Source organism: Lepidochelys kempii, chromosome 2 (assembly GCF_965140265.1).
Source record: "Lepidochelys kempii isolate rLepKem1 chromosome 2, rLepKem1.hap2, whole genome shotgun sequence".
Classification (NCBI taxonomy): Eukaryota; Metazoa; Chordata; order Testudines; family Cheloniidae; genus Lepidochelys; species Lepidochelys kempii.
The window spans coordinates 130735154-130757407 of NC_133257.1; the positions used below are offsets into that span (position 1 = coordinate 130735154).

Here is a 22254-nt window from a genome sequence, read left to right on the forward strand (position 1 = left end):
GTTGCAGCTGAACCCATCACCCCCGCCAAAAACAAACAAACAAAAAAAAAACATATGTAAATAGCTGACAACAGAAGGTCCAATAGTACAGTCCTTATTCACAGTGATTTGTTGGGACTGGTCATGAGCATAATATTTACTAAAAGGTGTTGCTAATTGTTTGACTATACTCACAGTTCATTCTTAAAAATGTTCAAGAGACCAATTAACCAAACTTAGTCAAATTTATTGTCTGAATATAAAACAGTACCATATGAAAAGAAGACAAACATACCTTCCTTTGGGGGTGAAGCATATTTTTGCTGCATGTTCACCTTACCCAGAAAGTATGCTTTGAAGATATACATGTCAGTGAGTAGTATTTATAGTATGACTTTATAAGTTACAAAACTCTTTATGTTTCACTAAAATCCAACCCATGAGTTTGTACCTGTTGCTTAACTTGTTCTTATATCCGTTTTGGATGCTACATTCCAAACCAGCTGGTATACAGGAACACACCATTCATCCATCTTGGCTTTGACAGGCTTCCTAGTTTCTAATGCCAAAACTGACTTCAGCCTTGCAAAGTATTGTCAGATACTTGACATGGGTGAACAGAATTGGGGATAGCATAATACATTCAGTTAATGTGTGTGTGTGTGTGTAGGGCTGTCAATTAATCACAGTTAACTCATGCGATTAATTAAAAAAAATCACAATTAATTGCAGTTTTTAATTGCACTGATAAACAATAGGAAGCCAATTGAAATTTATTAAATATTATGGATATTTTTCTATATTTTCAAATATACTGATTTCAATTACAACACGAAATACAAAGTATACAGTACTCACTTAATTTTTTTTACAAATATTTGCACTGTAAAAATGACAAAAGAAATAGTATTTTTTTCAGTTCACCTCATACACATGCCTTAGTGCAATCTCTTCATTGTGAAAGTGCAGTTTACAAATGTAGATTATTTTTGTTACATAATTGCACTCAAAACCAAAGCAATGTAAAACTTTAGTGCCTACAAGTCCACTCAGTCCTACTTCTTGTGCAGCCAATCGCTAAGAGAAAGAAGTTTGTTTACATTTACGGGAGATAATGCTGCCTGATTCTTTTTTACAATGTCACCTAACAGTGAGAACAGATGTTCACATGGCACTTTTGCATCCAACATTGCAAGGTATTTACGTGCCACGTATGCTAAACATTAGTATTCCTCTTTCATGCTTTGGCCACCATTCCAGAGGACATGCTTCCATTCTGATGACACTCATTACAAAATAATGTGTGAATTAAATTTGGGACTGAACTCCTTGGGGAAGAATTGTATGTCTCCTCCACTGTTTTTTGCCTGCATTCTGCCATATAGTTCATGTTATAGCAGTTTTGTATGATGACCCAGCATGCTGGGTTTTTTTAAGAACACTTTCACTGCAGATTTGATAAAACGCAAAGAAGGTACCAATGAGAGCTTTCTAAATAGAGCTACAGCACTCAACACAAGATTAAAAATCTGAAGTCCCTTCCAAAGTCTGAGAGGGACGGGGTGTGGAGCATGCTTTCCGAAGTCTTAAATAGCAACACTCCAATGCGGAAATTACAGAACCCAAACCACCAAAAAAGAAAATCAACCTGCTGCTGGTGACATCTGACTCAGATGATGAAAATGAACATGTGTCAGTCTGCTCTGCTTTGGATCATTATCGAGCAGAACCCATCATCAGCATGGATGCATGTCCTCTGGAATGGTGGTTGAAGCATGATAGGACATATGAATCTTTAGCATATCTGGCACAGAAATATCTTGCAACCCCAGCTACAACAGTGCCATGCGAACGCATGTTGTAACTTTCAGATTACATTGTAAACAAGATGCGGGCAGCATTATCTCCTGTGAATGTAAACAAACTTGCTTGTCTGAGTGATTGGCTGAACAAGAAGTAGGACTGAGTGGACTCGTAGGCTCTAAAGTTTTACATTGTTTTATTTTTGAATGCAGTTATTTTTTTATACATAACTCTACATTTGTAAGTTCAACTTTCATGATAGAGATTGCACTAGAGTACTTGTATTAAGTGAATTGAAAAATACTATTTCTTTTATTTTTACAGTGCAAAATATTTGTAAAAATAAATATAAATTGAGCACAGTACACTTTTTATTCTGTGATGTAATTGAAATCAATATATTTGAAAATGTAGAAAACATCAAAAATATTTAAATAAATGGTATTCTATTATTGTATAACAGCACTATTAATCATGATTAATATTTTAATTGCTTGAGAGCCCCTAGTGTATCTCTGTGTGTGTGTGTGTGTTTGTATACATATATATATATATATATATACACACACACACACACACACACAGATACACTAGGGCTGTCAAGCGATTACAAAAATTAAAAATTGATGTTGTATTAATACTATGCACATAATACCTAAGTATACTAGACCTAACATATATTGGCTAACAGTAATCATTACCCCATGAGTTAAGGTTGCAGAAACATGCCTTAAGAAACTAGAGGTATAATTACCACCTTATTATGTGAGCACCTTCCAGAAGTGCATTAAACAACGCGACCTCACATCTGCTACATAGTGTTTGTTAGATCATTCTCTCCCCAAGGAAGAAGCATGTGCAGTGGAGAGTCTTGTTTTCTTGGGGTTTTAGGTTTGTTTGTATATATGTTGCTATGCATTTATATTAGGAGAAGGGCAAGTAAAATAAATGTGCCATGAACTTTCAGTGGAAGGTACTGAAGTTTGTGGTGGTCCCTAGATCCTGGGGGATTCATTTCACTATCTTAGAGCAGCCCCCAAGAAAATTCTGTCTCCTGCACAGATTAACTTTACCCTTATTCTAGAGAGGTCCATTGTGCTAAAGGAGCAAAGTTGTCGAGCATGGTCTTCGTCCAAAATTTTTAAGCAACCTTTCAGATACCCTGAGCCCAGGCCATGGAACACTTTGAGCATAAGGTCTGAGACCCTGAACCTCATTCAAAATTATATGTGAAGCCCGTGCAGAGAGTGAAGGACAAGTTTGATGTGCTCATGGTAGCCTCTGTTACTAAGGAGATGCATTACAGCATTCTGTACTAGCCAGAATTTCCTAAGTGCTGAAGACTTCATGCCCAAGTATATCACATTGTTCTAGTCCAGTTAAGTGATGAAGTCATGATTAACTGAGGCCATATCCTCATCCTGTAGAACAGGATGAAGTCTTCTAGACCAGTGATTCTCAAAGCTGGTCTGCCGCTTGTTCAGGGAAAGCCTCTGGCGGGCCGGGCCAGTTTGTTTACCTGTCGCGTCTGCAGGTTCGGCTGATTGCAGCTCCCACTGACCGTGGTTCTCTGCTCTAGCCCAATGGGGGCTGCAGGAAGGGTGGCTAGCACATCCATTGGCCCGCGCTGCTTCCCGCAGCTCCCATTGGCCTGGAGCACCAAACCGCGGCCCAGTGGGAGCAGTGATCAGCCCATCCTGCGGACATGGCAGGTAAACAAACTGGCATGGCCCGCGAGGGGCTAGCCCTGAACAAACGGTGGACCGGCTTTGAGAACCACTGTTCTAGATAACTGGAGATGATAGAAAGCATTACTCATGGATGCTGCTATGTGAGAGTTTAGTGTCTGTGAAGAACCTAAGACTACTCCTAGACTGCAGACTGAATTGATCAGTTGTGGATGTGTACAGTCAACCAAAGGAGACTGCACTGTTGCTGCAAACTCTTCAAAATGCTTTCCCATCAGTATCACCCCTGACGTGCTCAGGACCAGCTTCAGCCAGCTGTTTTTCATCCATGAGCTGGATCTAAACAGTTGGCCATCTTTGTGCTAGTGGTATGGTTGTTTGTAGTAAAGGGTTGGTAGAGCTATGTGCCATCTGCATGTTCAGGGCACTTGAGTCCATGTTGTCTGATCAGTTAATCTAGTGGTTGCATATAGATGTTGAAAGGGACTGGACAGAGAATCGATGCTTCTGGAACACCACAATTGAGGGGTCTCATGGTGGAGAAGTATTTTCACATCACTGGTTGTTGGATGCATCTCTCCAGAATGGACTTAAGCCATTTTAGTGGATTACTCTGAACCCTTTCCACCTCTCTCAAGTGAGACAGAAGTATCTTTTGGTCAGCCATGTCAGATGTTTCAGAAAGGACCAACAGGATAAGAGTGGATGTCTATCTTATGATCGTTGAGAGGAGAGGAGATCATCTATCAGTGCCACTAAAGCAGTTTCAGTTCTGTATCCTGGCCAGAATCCAGACACTGCTTGATCTAGAATATTATCTTAAATTAGATGAGCTTTGGCTAGCTTCCATCAGGAATGGAAGATTTGACACTGGGTGGTAGCTGGCTAGAACCAATGTACCTAGGGTGTTTTTTTCAGCATTGGTCAGACTAATCCATTTTTGAAGGAGGAATGGAAGATTCCTATAAGATATGTCTTGTAGAGGAACCCCTTCTCTTATAAGTGAATACTGTCAAAGCCCTTACATGGACCCTTTTGCGCTGCAAGGCATAGAGAGTTTGGCCCACCTCAGTAATTGTGGCCCTTAAAGTCATGTGGCCTTCAATGCGTTAAAGGTGAGCTGTGTAAACAAAGCCATATGGAGAGAAGCAACCTGAGATGTGCTATGGGCTCAGGTAGAAACTACTGGTGAGAAAAGGCTTGGAAATTAGCCCTTTTTTATGCAGTTGTTATTTTTTTTATTTTTAGAGACTTATTTCTGTGGTAACTGAGTAACTTTAAATAATAGGAGATTTGAACACTTTATTAGTCCTGTGTCCTCATTTTCTTCCGTAAAAGAAATAATATTTTTTTTCTGATCCAAGTGAACTTACTTCTAAATGCTGTGGCCTTACAATTTTCAGATACCTTTTCATTTTTGTGGAATATCGCCCAGCAAATAAAGAGATCAACAGGTATTTTCAGGTGGTTAGCAGTATGTTTAAAAAAAAAATCACATGCAAGGTAAACCACCCCAGTTTTGTGCTATGATGTAAATGCTTCTCATTATTGTGTACAAGTATTTGCTACAATGTAATGCTTTTCCAGATGCACAAATGCCCATGCTATTTCCACAATGAGCTTTGTGACACACATGGCTACAGTAGTACTGTAGTGGACTAGATTGTACCAAGAGTTAGTGCACTAGCCTTTCACTTCTGGAGACTTTGGTTCAATTGTGATTTAGGGCAAAAGTTTCTGTGTGTTTATGGCTCAATACTTATAGGTGTTGAGCAGTCTGGCCTGATCTAGTGAATCACTTTAAAACATACCTCACTTTAAGCATATGAGTAGTCCCCTAGTACTTGTAGCACTGAACATTTAATTTTTAGAATTATTTGTGGCCATAGTATCAGACAGTATCAGCATTCTGCTCCCTGGGTGGGCCAAGGGCTAGAAATGCTGCAGAGTCAAACTGTGTGAGATACTTCTCCGAGCACCTACTTTATTTGCATTAATCTTGATTTTAGCTTCTGTTTCAAGGTCCTTATTTCCATGAGCATCCACTTTACAATACACAATCATGGGCTTTCTATGTATAAGTTCTCCTAGCCATCCTAATATCATCCTCGCGAACTTTTACAGTACTTTTCTCTATCTTTGGTCAGGATGGTTTAAGCCATGGGTCATGATCCTGTTTCATTTGGAATCAACAGCAAAATTTCTGTTAACTCCAATGGGAGCAAGATCTAGGCTAATGGGTTTTATGTCTGAAGCAACCATCTGAAATACACTAGTCCTCCAATGTCATTTGCTGTCACTTTAAAATAAAAATACTCCTGATGAACCATTAGAATGTCAATTTTCTTAAGCCTTTAAAGTTATTTAGCATTTCATAGCCTTTAGCCTTTTTCCACCCTTAAAAAGAAAAAAAAACAAACAAGGGCTTAGGCATATCAGTCTGTTTCCCTGTATTTTACAATCTCTAAAACAAAGATTTCCAAATTACAGATCAAATATTAATGATATAAAACTTCATTTTATTCTGAATATAGTCTGACATAGATACAGTGGAAGAAATTATAGTTTGTTTATTTTGGCCCTTTTATTATGTTTGTGTATTAATAAAGACATAAAAATAAAATTATATTTTTATTAAAATGCCTGGGGATGTAATAAATTTAACTCTCCATCACTGCTTAGTAGACAATGAATATTTGCTGCTATATTGTACTGTATTATTTAGTGGAGAAATAACTAAGTTATAAAGGCTGCTTTTATAATTTTTTTTTATGCTTTACTATAAAACAGTACATTTATTAGTCAGGCAGAATAGGCAATTCTCAATAACATGAGAAAAGATGAGAAACTAGTTTCAAAAAAACCTGTTCATAATACTGAACATGTATGTGTGTAGTTGAAGAACCAGTGAAGCCACATAAGAAAAAAATAAGCCAGAAATGACCTCTCTGAAAAACACACACTATACATGTTCTCAAGTTTGTTTTTTGGGGAGTTGGCAGGTGAATTAATAATGTCTAGATATTATTTTTCAAAACCAACACACACTACTGTTGGGATTCCCAGGCCTACCTGCATCTAATTGCCTGGGAAAAACACGACTAAGTGTTTGCCTTAATAAAACAGTTTATTATTCACCAGTTTTACCTTATTTTGAATAATTTATCTGGTGTGTGTATGGAGAGAGTATGTGAGAAAGAATTTAAGGTAACATATTTAGGCATCTAAAATTAATACTTGGGCACCAAATTAAGCTGCATGATTCTTCAGAGGTTATGACTTCCATTATGCAACTTCCATTTCCTTTGAAACTCATGGTACTTTTATTTAGATTCCTAAACATGGGTATGAATTTAGGATCCTAACTTTGAGCACCCATCTTTGAAAATGTTGGTCTTAATCCCTTCAAGAGAGAACAGGTTTCAGCAACAGGTTCTTTTTCAGGGAAAACCATTTTTATTGGTGCTTCCTTTATCAGCAGTCCTATCAATATTTCACAGCCCTGGCCAGTTTTCTAACAGTCTCAAATATTTTTTCCAGCAGAAAGCTTTTGTTTAACATGATACAACTTTTAGCAATGTTAAAGTTTAGGACCTCCAGGGATTGCATCTAATTTCAGCTGGGTTCACTCTGGTCTCTTTTTATTTAATACTTATATGTATAAAGCCTCGTTCATGTGGCAAAGATAAATGAGCAGGTGAAGTGGCATGGCCACCTTTTTTTATCTGTAGTGATAGTCGAAGGAAAAAATATGAAAATAACCAACTGTGTCCAATAAAATCTGTTTAATCTAATTTAGGACCAAAACACTGAAATGCAATCATAATTGTATGGTTAACTCATGGCATCACTGCAGGACAAAGTTAAGGTTGTTTGGTGTCTTAATAGGGCATTTCTTACCAAAGTATAAATTTAACCCTCCTTCACTCCAAAGTACATTTAATAACAACTGCTAAATTTCTTGGGTTTTTACTGCTTGGTTTGTTGACAATTGCAACATCACTGAATTGTTTTTATCCTTCAGTGTCACTGATACATACATTCAACCTTCAATCCACCATATCATACCATACCATAGGTTTTTGGGGGAATTGTTTTTGTTTGTTTGTTTGTTTGTCTGGGAATATATAGTTAGGTTCCAGTCTGATTCCCATTTTCTTCAGTAGGCATTGGATTGAGCCCTTAAACAATGTTATACTGTTGTATCCTAAAAAAAATGAAAAGGAGTACTGCCATAAGTCCTCCTTTTCTTTTTGCGAATACAGACTAACACGGCTGCAACTCTGAAACCTGTGGTATCCTAGTGAATCTTATGACTCTTTTGTGCTGGACTTTCTTTTCTTTCAGATCACTATTAAATTAAATACTATTCTGCATGTACTGTAATAGCTAGGCATAATGGGTTGAGTTAAAGGCAGAGTTTGCACTCTATTAACTCCAAATTTCTTTATTTTTTATGAGTTTGTATCTCAAGTGTAATGTTGTATAAGGACAATAGGCCCTAATCATCCTTGGTGTCACTCGATTAACTTACAGACATGGAATATGAATGTGAGACAACATTTTGTGTGTAATCCAACAAATACAAGACCAAATTCTTACTCAGGCAAAAGGCTCATGAAGTCTACACAAATTTTGCCTAAGTAAGAACAATGTAAAGACTGCAAGACTTGTCCCATGTAATAGTGGGGTCCCACAGAGGTCTGTCCTGGGTCTGGAACTATTCAACATTTTCATTAATGACTTAGCTAATGTAGTGGACAATATGTGTATAAATAATACATCAAATACATGATGAGAATAACATCAAACTGGGAGGGATTGCTGGCACTTTGGAAGATAGCATTATAATTCAAAATGACCTTGACAAATCAGAGAATTGGTCTGCAATCAACAAGGTAAAATTCAATAAAGACAAGTGGGAAGGAAAAATCACATGTACAAATATAAATTGGGGAATAGCTGGCTAGGCAGTAATGCTGCAGAGACGGATCTGTGGGTTATAGTGGATTACAAACTGAAGATGAGCCAACAATGTGATGCAACTGTGAAAAGGGCCAACATCATTCAGCATTAACAGGAGTGTCATACAAAAGACACAGGAGGTAATTGTCCCACTCTACTAGACATTGGTGAGCCCTTAGTCGGAGTATTTTGTCCAGTTTTGAAGACCACACCTTAAGAAAGATGTGGACAAAATGGAGAGAGTCCAGGGGAGAACAACAAAAATGATAAAAGGTTTAGAAAACCTGACCTAAGAGGGAAGGTTAAGAAAACTCTGGCTATTTTTAGTCTTCAGAAAAGAGGACAGAGGGAGGATCTGATAACAATCTTCAAATACGTTAAGGACTGTGTCAAGGTTCCTCCCCCACTCTGAACTCTAGGGTACAGATGTGGGGACCTGCATGAAAAACCTCCTAAGCTTATCTTTACCAGCTTAGGTCAAAACTTCCCCAAGGTACAAAATATTCCACCTGTTGTCCTTGGATTGGCCGCTACCACCACCAAACTAATACTGGTTACTGGGGAAGAGCTGTTTGGATGCGTCTTTCCCCCCAAAATACTTCCCAAAACCTTGCACCCCACTTCCTGGACAAGGTTTGGTAAAAAGCCTCACCAATTTGCCTAGGTGACTACAGACCCAAACCCTTGGATCTGAGAACAATGAAAAAGCATTCAGTTTTCTTACAAGAAGACTTTTAATAAAAATAGAAGTAAATAGAAATAAAGAAATCCCCCCTGTAAAATCAGGATGGTAGATATCTTACAGGCTAATTAGATTAAAAAAAACATAGAGAACCCCTCTAGGCAAAACCTTAAGTTACAAAAAAGATACACAGACAGAAATAGTTATTCTATTCAGCACAATTATTTTCTCAGCCATTTAAAGAAATCATAATCTAACACATACCTAGCTAGATTACTTACTAAAAGTTCTAAGACTCCATTCCTGGTCTATCCCCGGCAGAAACCAGCATGCATGCATGCATGCATGCATGCATACATACATACATACAGACAGACAGACAGACAGACAGACCCTTTGTTTCTCTCCCTCCTCCCAGCTTTTGAAAGTATCTTGTCTCCTCATTGGTCATTTTGGTCAGGTGCCAGCGAGGTTACCTTTAGCTTCTTAACCCTTTACAGGTGACAGGAGCTTTCCCCTGGCCAGGAGGGATTTCAAAGGGGTTTACCCTTCCCTTTATATTTATGACAGACTGTTATAAAGAGGATCAATTTTTCTCCATGTCCACTGAAGCTATGATGTGATGTAATGGACTTAATCTGCAGTACGGGAGATTTAGGTTAGGTATTAGGAAAAAAATATGCTAACTATAAGGGTAATTAAGCTCTGGAATAGGCTTCCAAGGGAGATTGTGGAATCCTGGTCACTGGAGGTTTTTAAAAAACAGCTTGGACAAACATCTGCCAGGGACAGTCTAGGTATATTTGGTCCTGCCTCAGTGCAGTAGTAGATGAAGTAGATGACCTTTTGAGGTCCCTTTCAGCCCTACATTCTTTGATTCTATGAATGTACCTGATCACAGTCTGCCTTGATTTTTATGAGTATAAACTAAGGAAAACTAGCATATCTGAAGCTGTGCTATAAAGTACAGCATAATTAAATCTATCTTATGAACTGAGCACCTAATGATTAAAAATAATACCAATGATGGTGATAATTATAGATGTTGTGCTATAGTTGTAAAGGCTAGAAATGAAGTGTTACTGATTAACTAAATCAGCACCAGTAATTTTTTTGATGAAATGTCTTGAAGTAAAATCAGATTTATGATTTATTTTTCTTCTTTGCAGCTAGAGTGTATCAGCTAGTATTGATTTTAAATTTCAAGCTCAATACAGTATTAGGTGTTAGAATTTCAGCTAAAGGGGAAAAAAAATCCTGGGGAATGGATCAATGTTATGTGCTATTTTCAAGGTGTATATGAGCTGAATTGAACCAGAGTTTCTAAATATTAACCTGTAAATAGAGCATCAGGTGTATTTTCGAATGCAAGAGATTACATTTCTGGTATTTTGAGCTCCAGAGTGCACGAAGCAATCCAGAAATTTTATCTATGTAATACACTGGCAAAATGTGCCTGTTCTGGTAGCCAGCCAACTAGATGATAACAATCTATTACTACTACCAGCTAAAGGAGTTATTCATTTAGCTCAACTATTAGAGGGCTATGCTGTAGTGCTTGAAGGCCCCCTGAGTTCAAACCTTTCTGATAATACATATGAGGGGGCCGTTATGGCCAAGATTTTCAAAAACAAGAGCCTAAAGGTAAGCTAAAAGTATTGGTTGATTTCAGCGGGACCTGCTTAGTGCCCAACACTTTTGAAAATCAGCTGATATGCAGTCAGAAGCCCAATGTAATTCACCACTTTTGAAAAATTGGATGTACCTCTCCAGCTGGGGTATGAGGAGAATGCTGTTCACTCCGGGGTAAAAATTCAAGGTAGGCCCCTACTGTTTTGTTAATGTCAGAAAAGAGCTTTGTTCTGTTACTTCAGATACTCTTGCTGCCTACAAGGGGTAGATAGTCTCCTACTTCTCTTAAAACATGCTATTGACGTCTGACATGGGCTTCCCAACTCCTTTTCTCTTCCCCTCACAACAGCAACCAACCTAAAATGTAGGGGACAGTGTGGAGGGAATGGGTTTAAAGGACGAGATCTGTTTGGGGAGAAAGAGCCTGGAGGACCAGCCAAGCTTTTAGTAAGAATACAAATTTTGGGATGTTTATTTAAATCAAAACTCTAAAGCACCCAACTCTCATTCAAACCTCAGGATTCAAAGAATCAGATGATTGGGTTTAGTGTTTGAGATAGGAACAAAAAACAGCTGTATGGGAAAAGAAAGTAGCAGAAGAATGAGAGTGTTCAGGACAGGACAAGGGGGAAAATGACAATGACGCAAAGAAACATTCCCTCAGGCAAAGAATGCAATAAACTGGACTTTTATGGTGGAAAGATAGTAAGATACTGTGAGGTGGGGAGGATATGTGGATGGATAGATAGACATAAGGGCATTTTTCAAGATAAAAGCTTCCATATTCCTTTGGCAATTAGGGCTGTATGTGGGTTGTAGTTACTTGTATTTGTGTTTATTTGTATAAGTAGTTGGGGTTTGTTTTTTACTATCTTCTTTAATGGGTCAGAGAATACTTAAAGTCATATAGATCACACTTTTACTAGCCCTGTAAATTAATTCCTGAGCATCTCCCCACAAAAAAGTCCATAGAAACTGTAAACTCTAATTGAAATACTGACACATCCCAAGCTTATCTAAATATTTGTGTTTAGTCGAGTTCCTATGGGACCCAAATGCACAGCCTTTTTACCCAATCCCCTGAGCCATCAAGTCCTCAACCAGTACAACTTAATACATAGTATATATTTATCCCATAGGTTATGCCCTGGTTTGGTATCAAGATTTATGACTGTGGCTGGATTGAGGATGTGAATTAATGTTCTAGTGTATTGTGGGTAACCTGGGTTGTGTTATGTTTTTTTTGGCGCTCCTGTTAGTGTAATTAAGCAGTATGAGGAAAATCTTGCCTTTTCCTCTGCAGTGCTTGGCAGAAGAACCAGTGAAGTTCTACTTTTCAAGGTGGGCGTTGAGGAGCATGATTCAAGAGGCACCATGAAGGATATATTATGAAATCCCTACGCTTTCCCCTTCCGTAGTACAGAATTCAGCTTTGTTGGGGGTCCCTGCATTCCAGCAAGTGCTGACAGGGTTGGGACTGGCAGATCCCCTGCTACATAGACCCTTCTATTTTCACCCTCTTGTAGTGAGAGTCCATGGAAGGTTTTGTATGTATTGAAAAACATGCTCCCATTATCCTGGCAAAGAGAGAGAACCTCCATACTCAATGCTACTCCCCTACCCCCCAATAGAGCTACATAGCACACATTCTGTTATCTTGATTTTGTATTAGATGAGAAGTTTAGGCATAAATGTCTGAGTATGCAGTGCTTCCATAATCGTTATATTGAACTATGACTTTGATCTTCTGTGGCACCTCGTGGCCTCTAAAATGTGACATTCCCCATCCTTCAGGAAATCAAAGACTAACCTCAAGCTACTTCTGAAATGAGTCCAGATGATCTCTGCAGTAATATTTTATTTCCCGCAGCCCTAATCTTTCTTTTCATTTAAAAGTTGACTCTAACTAAATGTGCCCTCACCTTGTAAACCTGACCCACATTATTTTAAAACTGGTCTTGCTAATCAAATAGCTTTTCATGAACTCTCACGTTCCCCCATGGTCATCAGTGTAGTACAAGAAATCTCCAGTGGCACCTTAACATTTTGCTTTGGCCAATGACCATCTGTAACTGGAGAAACTCTACAATACTATCCAACAAGCAGTCAATTTATTTTCACTATCCATTCCAATTCCTCCAGTGGTGCTGGGAATAGAAAGCAGAGATGTGTAGGAGAGTTTAAAAAAATCACCTCAAACTTTTTCCTTGACTGTATTGGAGTATTTTTCACTATCAGATCATCTGCTTATTTTTTAAAAAAATAAACATTGACATGCACATCACTGTTAATGCTAGTACAATGATGATGCTTAAAAACTTCCCAATTGCCTTTATAGCTAATAATTTTGCAGTATTTGCAGTATTCCTTGAGTATTGTCAAGGGAATGCCAGATGTTCTCAAACTTGCTGTAGTATGCACCCCATTCTAACAGAAAGACTGCCTGATGGACCACCATGTACTACTTCTCAATGTGACACAGAGGGGAAATGGAGTAAGCCTACTCTATGAATACCCCTATATGTATGGATATAAGGCAGACTATCTTACTGTAAAGTTTCTATCAACACACCTGGTACAAGTGTCAGATAGAGCTATATAAAAACAAATACTTTATTTCTGAAGTGTTCCTACCTGAAGAAGACCAAGGCAGGTAGATGAAACAAAACTCAAGCCTTGATTTCAAAACCAACTTAGTGAATAAAATATGTTTTCATTCTAAAATGTACAGACTCCTTTTTGGACATGTATTCTAGCACTAGAAAGTTTTCTTCTAGGAGGCCGTAGTATAATTCCCATGGTAGTTCGTGGTCTGTCTGCAGGCAGATCAGGTGGCTGCTTGCCTACGTACTGGTTTCAAGGCCAGTTTATACATTTTACTTTGCAAATGCCAGTTGTGTGCAGAAATGTTGGTTTTGCACATGCCATGAGCCGTATCTAGCTTTCAACATGCAGTTTAGGCACCCACTTTCTAGATCTGGCACTATATTTTCACCAGTGTCCATTTAATGTGTGAAGGGAAGATTTTTGTAACTAAATAAATAAGCCTCTTCAAAGGTCTGATGCTACTGGTAATGGCAAAATTCCAATGGCAGGAGCAGGATTAGGCCCCCAGCACTTTTAATATGTCTTTTCAGGTTTGGAGAAATGTTCTTATTATTGTAAGTGAGGTCTTTAGACCCAATATTATTCATAAACATCACTGTAGTATCCCTGTTACTAGAAACAAGGATGACAGATGACACTAAAGTGCTTGATACCCCACTAAGTTGGAAATCAGAGTTTCGCTGGTGAGCCGATATCCAAAAGTAAGCAATATTTGTGGCTGTGTTACTAAACCTATGAACAAAAAGGAAGAGGTCCAAATACTCAATCTTGTCTAAAATTAAGCGCCTATATCCAAATGTAGACACCTAAATATGTGGCCTGTTTTTTTTTCATAGAATCATGTACTTTAAAGTACGAAGGGACCATTATGATTCTCTAGTCTGACCTCCTGCACAACACAGGCCACAGAATCTCACCCACCCACTCCTGTAACAAACTCCTAACCTATGTCTGAGCTATTGAAGTCCTCAAATCGTGGTTTAAAGACTTCAGGGTGCAGAGAATCCTCCAGCAAGTGACCTGTGCCCCATACTACAGAGGAAGGTGAAAAACCCCAAGGGCCACTGCCAATCTGCCCTGGAGGAAAATTCCTTCCCGCCCCCAAATATGGGCGATCAGCTAAGCCCAGAGCATGTGGGCAAGACTCACCAGCCAGACACCCAGGAAAGAATTCTCTGTAGGACCTCAGATCCCACCCCATCTAACATCCCATCAGGAAGATCTACCGCTAATAATTGAAGATCAATTAATTGCCAGAATTAGGCTATCCCATCATATCATCCCTTCCATAAACTTATTATGCTTAGTCTTGAAGCCAGATAGGTCTTTTGCCCCCACTGCTCCCGTTGGAAGGCTGTTCCAGAACTTCACTCCTCTGATGGTTAGAAACTTTCGTCTAATTTCAAGTCTAAACTTCCTGATGGCCAGTTTATATCCATTTGTTCTTGTGCCCACATTGGTACTGAGCTTAAATAATTCCTCTCCCTCCCTGGTATTTATCCCTCTGATATATTTATAGAGCGCAATCATCTCAGCCTTCTTTTGGTTAGGCTAAACAAGCCAAGCTCTTTGAGTCTCCTTTTATAAGACAGGTTTTCCATTCCTTGGATCATCCTAGTAGCCCTTCTCTGCACCTGTTCCAGTTTGAATTAATCTTTCTTAAACATGGGAGACCAGAACTGCACACAGTATTCCAGATGAGGTCTCACCAGTGCCTTGTATAATGGTACTAACACCTCCTTATCTCTTCTGGAAATACCCTGCCTGATGCATCCCAAGACCGCATTAGCTTTTTCCACGGCCCTATCACATTGGCAGCTCATAGTCATCCTGTGATCAACCAATACTCTGTTACTTCCAACTGATGCATCCCCAGTTTATAACAAAAAATCTTGTTATTAATCCCTAAATGCATGACCTTGCACTTTTCACTATTAAATTTCATCCTATTACTATTACTCCAGTTTACAAGTTCATCCAGATCTTCCTGAATGATATCCCAGTCCTTCTATGTATTGGCAATACCTCCCAGCTTTGTGTCATCCACAAACTTTATTTGCACATTCCCATTTTTTGTGCCAAGGTCAGTAATAAAAAGATTAAATAAGATTGGTCCCAAAACCGATCTCTGAGGAACTCCACTAGTAACCTCCCTCCAGCCTGACAGTTCACCATTCAGTAGAACCCGTTGTAGATTCCCCTTTAACCAGTTCCTTATCCACCTTTCAGTTTTCATATTCAAATTTCATATTGATCCCCATCTTTTTCCAATTTACCTAATAATTCCCTCACATGAATGTCAGCAAACTCTGCTGATGATTTTGGTTTGCAAAGTGTTGGGACTCCCAGGTTGCACTTGGAGTTTGGTGTTTATGCAGATTCAAACCCTCAAAGCCAGACTGGTAAACTGCATGGTCCCCAGTGAGTGTTGTAAAACTGTCAAAACACACAAGAATACCCTCCCTCCAAAAGGGCATAGGTGGGCTCCCCTTGCCTTTAGACATCTCTTGAAGGGGAAATGGATTATCCTATTACTCCCACACATATTTACATATCTAAGGGTGGGCAACTGGCCTGCTTTCCCTCACAACACCCCTCCTCTCCAACTTGCTGGTAAGTGTATTCTGAAGCATGGGTGCCTGCCCACCTTCTCTTCCCTTCCCCGTCTGCTGCAACTGCTACTTACATTTATGTCAGTGTTTAAGTCTGAAACATTACATTGTTCTTGCCCTGTTTCCAAAGAAGCAGGAGTTACAGCAAATGCCTTCATCAAAAGGGGCTAAGCTATACAATATGTCAGCAATATTCTGATCTTTGTTTTCTTTTGGAAATTAAAACATCTGCATTTTTTTTCTAGGTGCATATGTACTTCAGGTTAAAGCTACAGATGCTGATGATCCTACATATGGAAACAGTGCCAGAGTGGTTTATAGTATTCTTCAGGGGCAACCATACTTCTCCATTGATCCTAAGACAGGTAAATGTTTCATCAGCAACAATATTATATTGCCCTTTCAAACATTTAAACTTTGATTAAACATCGAAGTGGGCATTATTATTGGCGTGTTTAGAAATAAATACCTAATGCTCCGATACACCCAAAGGCCAATACATCGTCATACATTTGCTTTGTGCGCAGACTGGGTTTTGAATAAATTGCAACCTGCCATATAGTTTGGAATGCCTAAAGTATGTATGTGTTGAAGAGGTCTTTCCTGGTGCACTGTTACTTCCATGTTGTTAAGATTACTTCTGTCTTTAAGTGCTGTTCAGTTGTGTGTTCTCTCTTTTTTTTTCCTGGATGTTTTGACTCCAAATCTCAAGTCTTCATCCTGTTGACTCAATTTGCAGTCTGATTGCCTAGAATGAAGAATACTCTAGCAAAAAGAAAAGGAGTCCTTGTGGCACCTTAGAGACTAACCAATTTATTTGAGCATAAGCTTTTGTGAGCTACAGCTCACTTCATCGGATGCTGTAGCTCACGAAAGCTTATGCTCAAATAAATTGGTTAGTCTCTAAGGTGCCACAAGGACTCCTTTTCTTTTTGTGAATACAGACTAACACGGCTGTTACTCCGAATACTCTAGCAGTAATTCTTGTGTTGCATGTTTTTTAACTTGAGAATGTGGACAGCTGATTGGTCCCTGCCCTCTTCTTTTGCTAGGGCACAGGATGTTGGTCTGAGGTTGTTAGATGTGTTGTCAGAGAAGAAATATTTTATCGTGCCCTACATTTTTAAATGCCATTCCTGTTTCTATATTTAATAATTCAGTGAACCTAGAATGTACACACTAAATGCTACAAACTATATCTTGAACTTGCAAGGAATAGTCACCCATATGCCCTTTTCAACAAATGGAATTTCTTCTCCCAGTGAAGCTGTACTTGAATGTCAGATGGCATGTTAAAGACTTTCTCACAGATGAATCAATAATTGGAGATGGGAGATGCACAACACTGTTAGTGCAGAATCTCCAAAGGGCACGTTCCTCTGTCACATGCTCCATTTAGCAGTAGATCATATTGCAGGCTGGCTCGACGACTCTACTTTGAAAATCAAAATCTGACTTTTTCAGACACCTGAAAAAAAATCTTAATCTTAATGCTTCTTTTTGGATTAAATCTTGTGGGAAATGGAGAGGAATTTAAAAGTGAACTGAAAAGCTTTAACCGGCCACAAGCTGAATTCAGGTATCTATATTTCTCATGTAACACCTGATTATATCCCCACCAGCATTCCCTGCATTGTTTTAGATCTTTGGGGGTATTTGCTGCCTTTTGTTACTCAGTATTGAGTGGAGCAGATGGGGAAAGCTTACATAAGAAGAGCCCAGGAAAGTCATGCAGAGGGGAAACCCCATATATCACACATACCCTATCAACCCCTCTGAACATGCTACTCAAGTGGAACTAATATCAGAAATGAGCATATAGATTAATGCTACTCTGAGCAACATTATCTTGCAATATACAAGGGTACATGAAAGCCATTAGAGGGGTTATATTCACACCAAGAGAACTGCTCACATTAGTATTAACTCATGAACTTCGTTACAAGATCAGGCGCAGAGGCTCACATACTCAAAGTTGTTCCATGTGGACAGATCCCCGACTCTCCATTAAGATCACTGGAGATCATCCAGGTGCAGGGCCTATCTGCATAGAACTCATGATAGGATTGGGCCCTGAGCTTATACTTGTTGGTCTTTTGGCAACCCCAGGGACATTGTATGTCGGTTCACATTCACTATCTGTATTCCTTGCAAACAAACAAACAAACAAACAAACAAACCCTTTTAATATTATTCAATTCTGCAGCCCTCTTGGTTAACGCTAAAAGATTTAAAATGGTAAAAGCTGGGAACATTCAGTTCAGTACTGAATCCATGTAGATCTAGCATTACAATAAGCCTTGATTTCAAAATTCTAATATTTTTTGTGAAGAGGAAGAAGAAATGCAATGGGTTCTTTCCTGTTAATCATTATTCCATATAATGAATTGCTCTAGTGAGATTCTTAAATGTGCTCTCTGAAACATCCATATAAACACATGCTTTTTTATAGAAAATGTTGTTTTTCATGTTTATTTAGTCTTTTAATATAGAGTGCAAAGTGAATGAAAATATTGCCATTGGACTATTTTTGACATTTACATTATTCTTATTGATTTTTTATTGGAGACAGAGATCTCTTATTGGAAAAGCTACAGAATGCTTCCAACTTCCAGACAGGAAAAGCAGTGGGTGATTAGGAAGTTCACTGCTAGAGTGACAACCAATTGTTTATGTACTGTAATCCATTAGGAAGATTTTTAACAGATTTAAAGCTAACCAATGCTATCTTAAAACATAATGTAAAAATCAAGGTGAACTGCACCTCGTGTTCATGAAATATTCTCTGCTTGTTTCTTTGAGTGCTGAACACATCAATTTTATTTATTTAATTATTATTATTTTGCTCTCTTCTACTAGTATAACAAGGGGAAAAATTGATTTCCATCGTTGTTTACTCCTTGGACTTGAGTATAAGAAATATGTTGTAAAACATTTCAGGAGGTAAAATCATGGAAAGGGGAAGAGGTTTCAGTGGAAGCCTGATAGTGTTGTCTCAATTTACAAAAGGACTTTTGCCACTAAAAAAACCCCAAAGATTTAAAATACTTCCCTTTCTGTTTTCAGTCTCCAATGACTCCCATTTTTAATGATGCTAGTAGGGCTTTTTAGTATTTTATTCACTTTTTAAATATGTATTTTCAGTTATTTTTATAATCCTGGAGCTTTAAACTCTACTGTGAAAAGTGGAGCCTTTTGAATAGCATTGAGTTTTTGAAAAGAAAAGAATCACAACCCTTGTTTCAAAACTATGCACACATATGCTTAATTATTTCAGACGTTAGTTATTATTTAGTGCCCTAACTGCCATGCTGAGGAAGAAGGCAGTACATTATTTTCAATAATTGTTCCTATTATCATCAATGTTGCAAATGAAAGAAATCTTCATCCTTATACAATCAATTTTATTAGGAATTTTTGATCAGTTGAACCAGTGGTGAATCGAAGCCAAAGTTATTTTTAGACTCCTAGCAAGAGTTATAAACTAATTGATTCCATTCTTACTGGTTGACACACGAGTTAATTGCCAAAGAAATAACAAGCATCCCAAGAGAGATTTTTTTCTTATCACTCTGTGTACATTGTAACAAAAGGGAAAAAGACAGATTTTAAAACCAACCAGCCTAATGTTCATAGATAATAATTTCTGAAATAATAATAATCCTTCTCCAACTGGCTTATTTTATAACCACACAGGCTGTCTGCATTAAACTGCCTGTATCAAACCATTTCTGAGAAATATTGTTTAATTATATTGCATTATACAGTGTTGGCTTATGACAAGGTAACATACCTTTTCCCATGAATTTGGTCACAGGAGCCTACATTTTTAACATAAAAACGTTATTACATCAATGTTTATATAAAACCTTTATAATTATTATAAAAATGTTTAACATAACAGAAAGAATGCTACAGAAGGTATAGTTAGATGCCAACTGTTCAGAGTCACTCAAGATTAAAACACAATTGATTAATGACTAATTTTGTGTTTGCAACTGCAGGTAGGATATTTACCATACTCTATTCAAAAAGTGCCTGAGCATTTTCAGCAATGGCTGTAGCAGGTGAACATCGATACTTTTGTGACCAAACCCCATTTTTTGTACAGAAGGATGTTATCTTGACCAATGGAACCTCACTACATTGGTGGTGATAGTGGATATTTTGTTTCAAATACAGGAGAGACAGTCTGAGAAGTAGTGATGACAGAGACAGTCTGAGAAGTAGTTAGTGATGACTACTCACCACTTTCTACCTTTTTTTTTTTTTTTGGTCTACACCTCACCCCTTCTTCTCCCACTCATGTCTCTGTGCTTTTAGCCACACTGCCCCTTATGACTTTTCCATTCACTCTCTTCTCATTCACATCCCTAGTGAAAATACACTTGTCAGTCTTAATCCACCATCCAAAAAAACAAACAAACCCACATTTTGGATGGTGGATTAAAGTGGGGCGGGGGAGACAGCCCCTGAAATACTACTGTGTAATCAAGCTTCCTTCTGGTCACCCACTGAAATCAATGTGAGTCTCTCTATTGGAGCTGCTGACTACTGGGCTCTTTTAGAAATCTGAGCACTTCATTCAGGTATCTAAATGGGAACTGCCAGTTGATGAACTCTTTGCGGAATCTGACCATCAGCGTACATAGGAAAGAATATTATTCTGTAAACAAAACCTTTGCCAAGGCGTGGTTTTATATATATTGTGTTTCTCTTTTCTTTTTTTCCCTCCAAGGTGTAATAAGAACAGCTTTGCCAAACATGGACAGAGAGGTCAAAGAACAATATCAAGTCCTCATCCAAGCCAAGGATATGGGAGGACAGCTGGGAGGATTAGCTGGAACTACCACTGTAAACATAACTCTCACCGATGTCAATGACAACCCACCCAGATTTCCCAAGAGTATGTTTTATTTTACATACACTAATTTCGAAAGGAGTGTAGTTTATAACATCAGTGTGAAGGCTCCCTTACAGAATTTCTTGGGTTGGAGGCCAGACAGAAGGGGACTCTAATGCATGACGGAAAATTATGGACTGGATCTTTGCTAAGACAAGAACTGTTTTAAAGAACACAAGGCCCAATCTTGCAAGTTGCCAAACATCCAGTGGGAAATGAGGGTATGCAGCATTTTGCAAGATCAGGCCCATAGCTGGTAGCAGTTATATTTTTTTATAACATCAGTTCGGGACATATATTTTATCCAGGGAAAGGTGATGTCACTCTTCAAATGTCTCCTGATTATAAATGTTTTACATTCGAGGGTGGGTCACACATTCCTGGCCCTTTTATTAAAGGTATAAGCTGGCATTGTTCAAAGAAACAACTAAGAAGCAATATTTGGTAGAAGGACTACTAGTCAGAATAATTGTTGTCATTAGCAGGTGCAACACTGTTGTGCCATCTGGGCCCATCGAGGTTAAGTCTGTACTGGAAAATAGTCATAGAATCGGAATAGAGATCATGTACTAAAGATCTTTATATAAATTAGTTGGAATCAGGCTTTTCAGAAATGTAGTCATTTTAAAAGGTTGTTTGATAGGGTGGTGATTTTCAGAAGCACGTGCAGCTCTTTTTGAAGACTACTGGAATTGTGAGTGCTCATGAAGTCTGAAAATCGAGCTTGTAAACTTGGGTAGTCGTGCCAAACTATTAGGGTGGGATTCACAAACGTATTTAGGCACCTAACTCTTACTGGTTTCAGTGGGAGTTAGGAATCTAAATACCTTGGTGAATCCCACCCTTAGTTGCTAAATGACAGTCAACAAGACAAACTTCTATTATTAGATTAGAATATTTGAATGAACAATTTAGTGATGGCACAGGAGTCTTGTTTTTGCCACTATTTATATGGTTCTACCTTGTTTCGATTACATTCCTACATGGTTTTGATTACATTCCTACATTCCTTACATTCCACACTGTAATTGCAGTACATATAACTGGCTCTTTGGTGACAGAGGCTTCAGATTACACCTATGTCTTCGTGAGACTATTGTTTTCTTTCCAACATTTATTCTTCCCACCTTCCGGAATGGAATTCACTGCATTTCTGGAGAGATTCAAGAACCTCCCTCAGAATATCAAACAGAGATTTCCAGTGTGGCAAGGTTCACAAAGCTCTTCTTCCAGCAGATTTTCAGTTGTACCTTTTACTCTCTCTGCTACTATGGGATTTAATCAGCCCCCGAAATTACTTTATGTGACCATCTGTCTTAATAGACTGAAACATTTCAAAGTGCGAAGGAACAAAATATACTTTTTAACAAAAATAGAGACACC

General features: G+C 38.3%; 1 protein-coding gene across 1 annotated transcript in view; it reads left to right on the forward strand.

Moving 5' to 3' along the window:
- The window catches only part of CDH12 (cadherin 12), a 206578-nt gene that overhangs the window by 105015 nt on the left and 79309 nt on the right, over window positions 1-22254 (forward strand). Inside the window, exons 3-4 of the mRNA XM_073329466.1 lie at window positions 16214-16333; window positions 20707-20874. Coding sequence (XP_073185567.1) covers window positions 16214-16333; window positions 20707-20874 — 288 coding nt within the window. The remainder of the gene's footprint in view (window positions 1-16213; window positions 16334-20706; window positions 20875-22254) is intronic.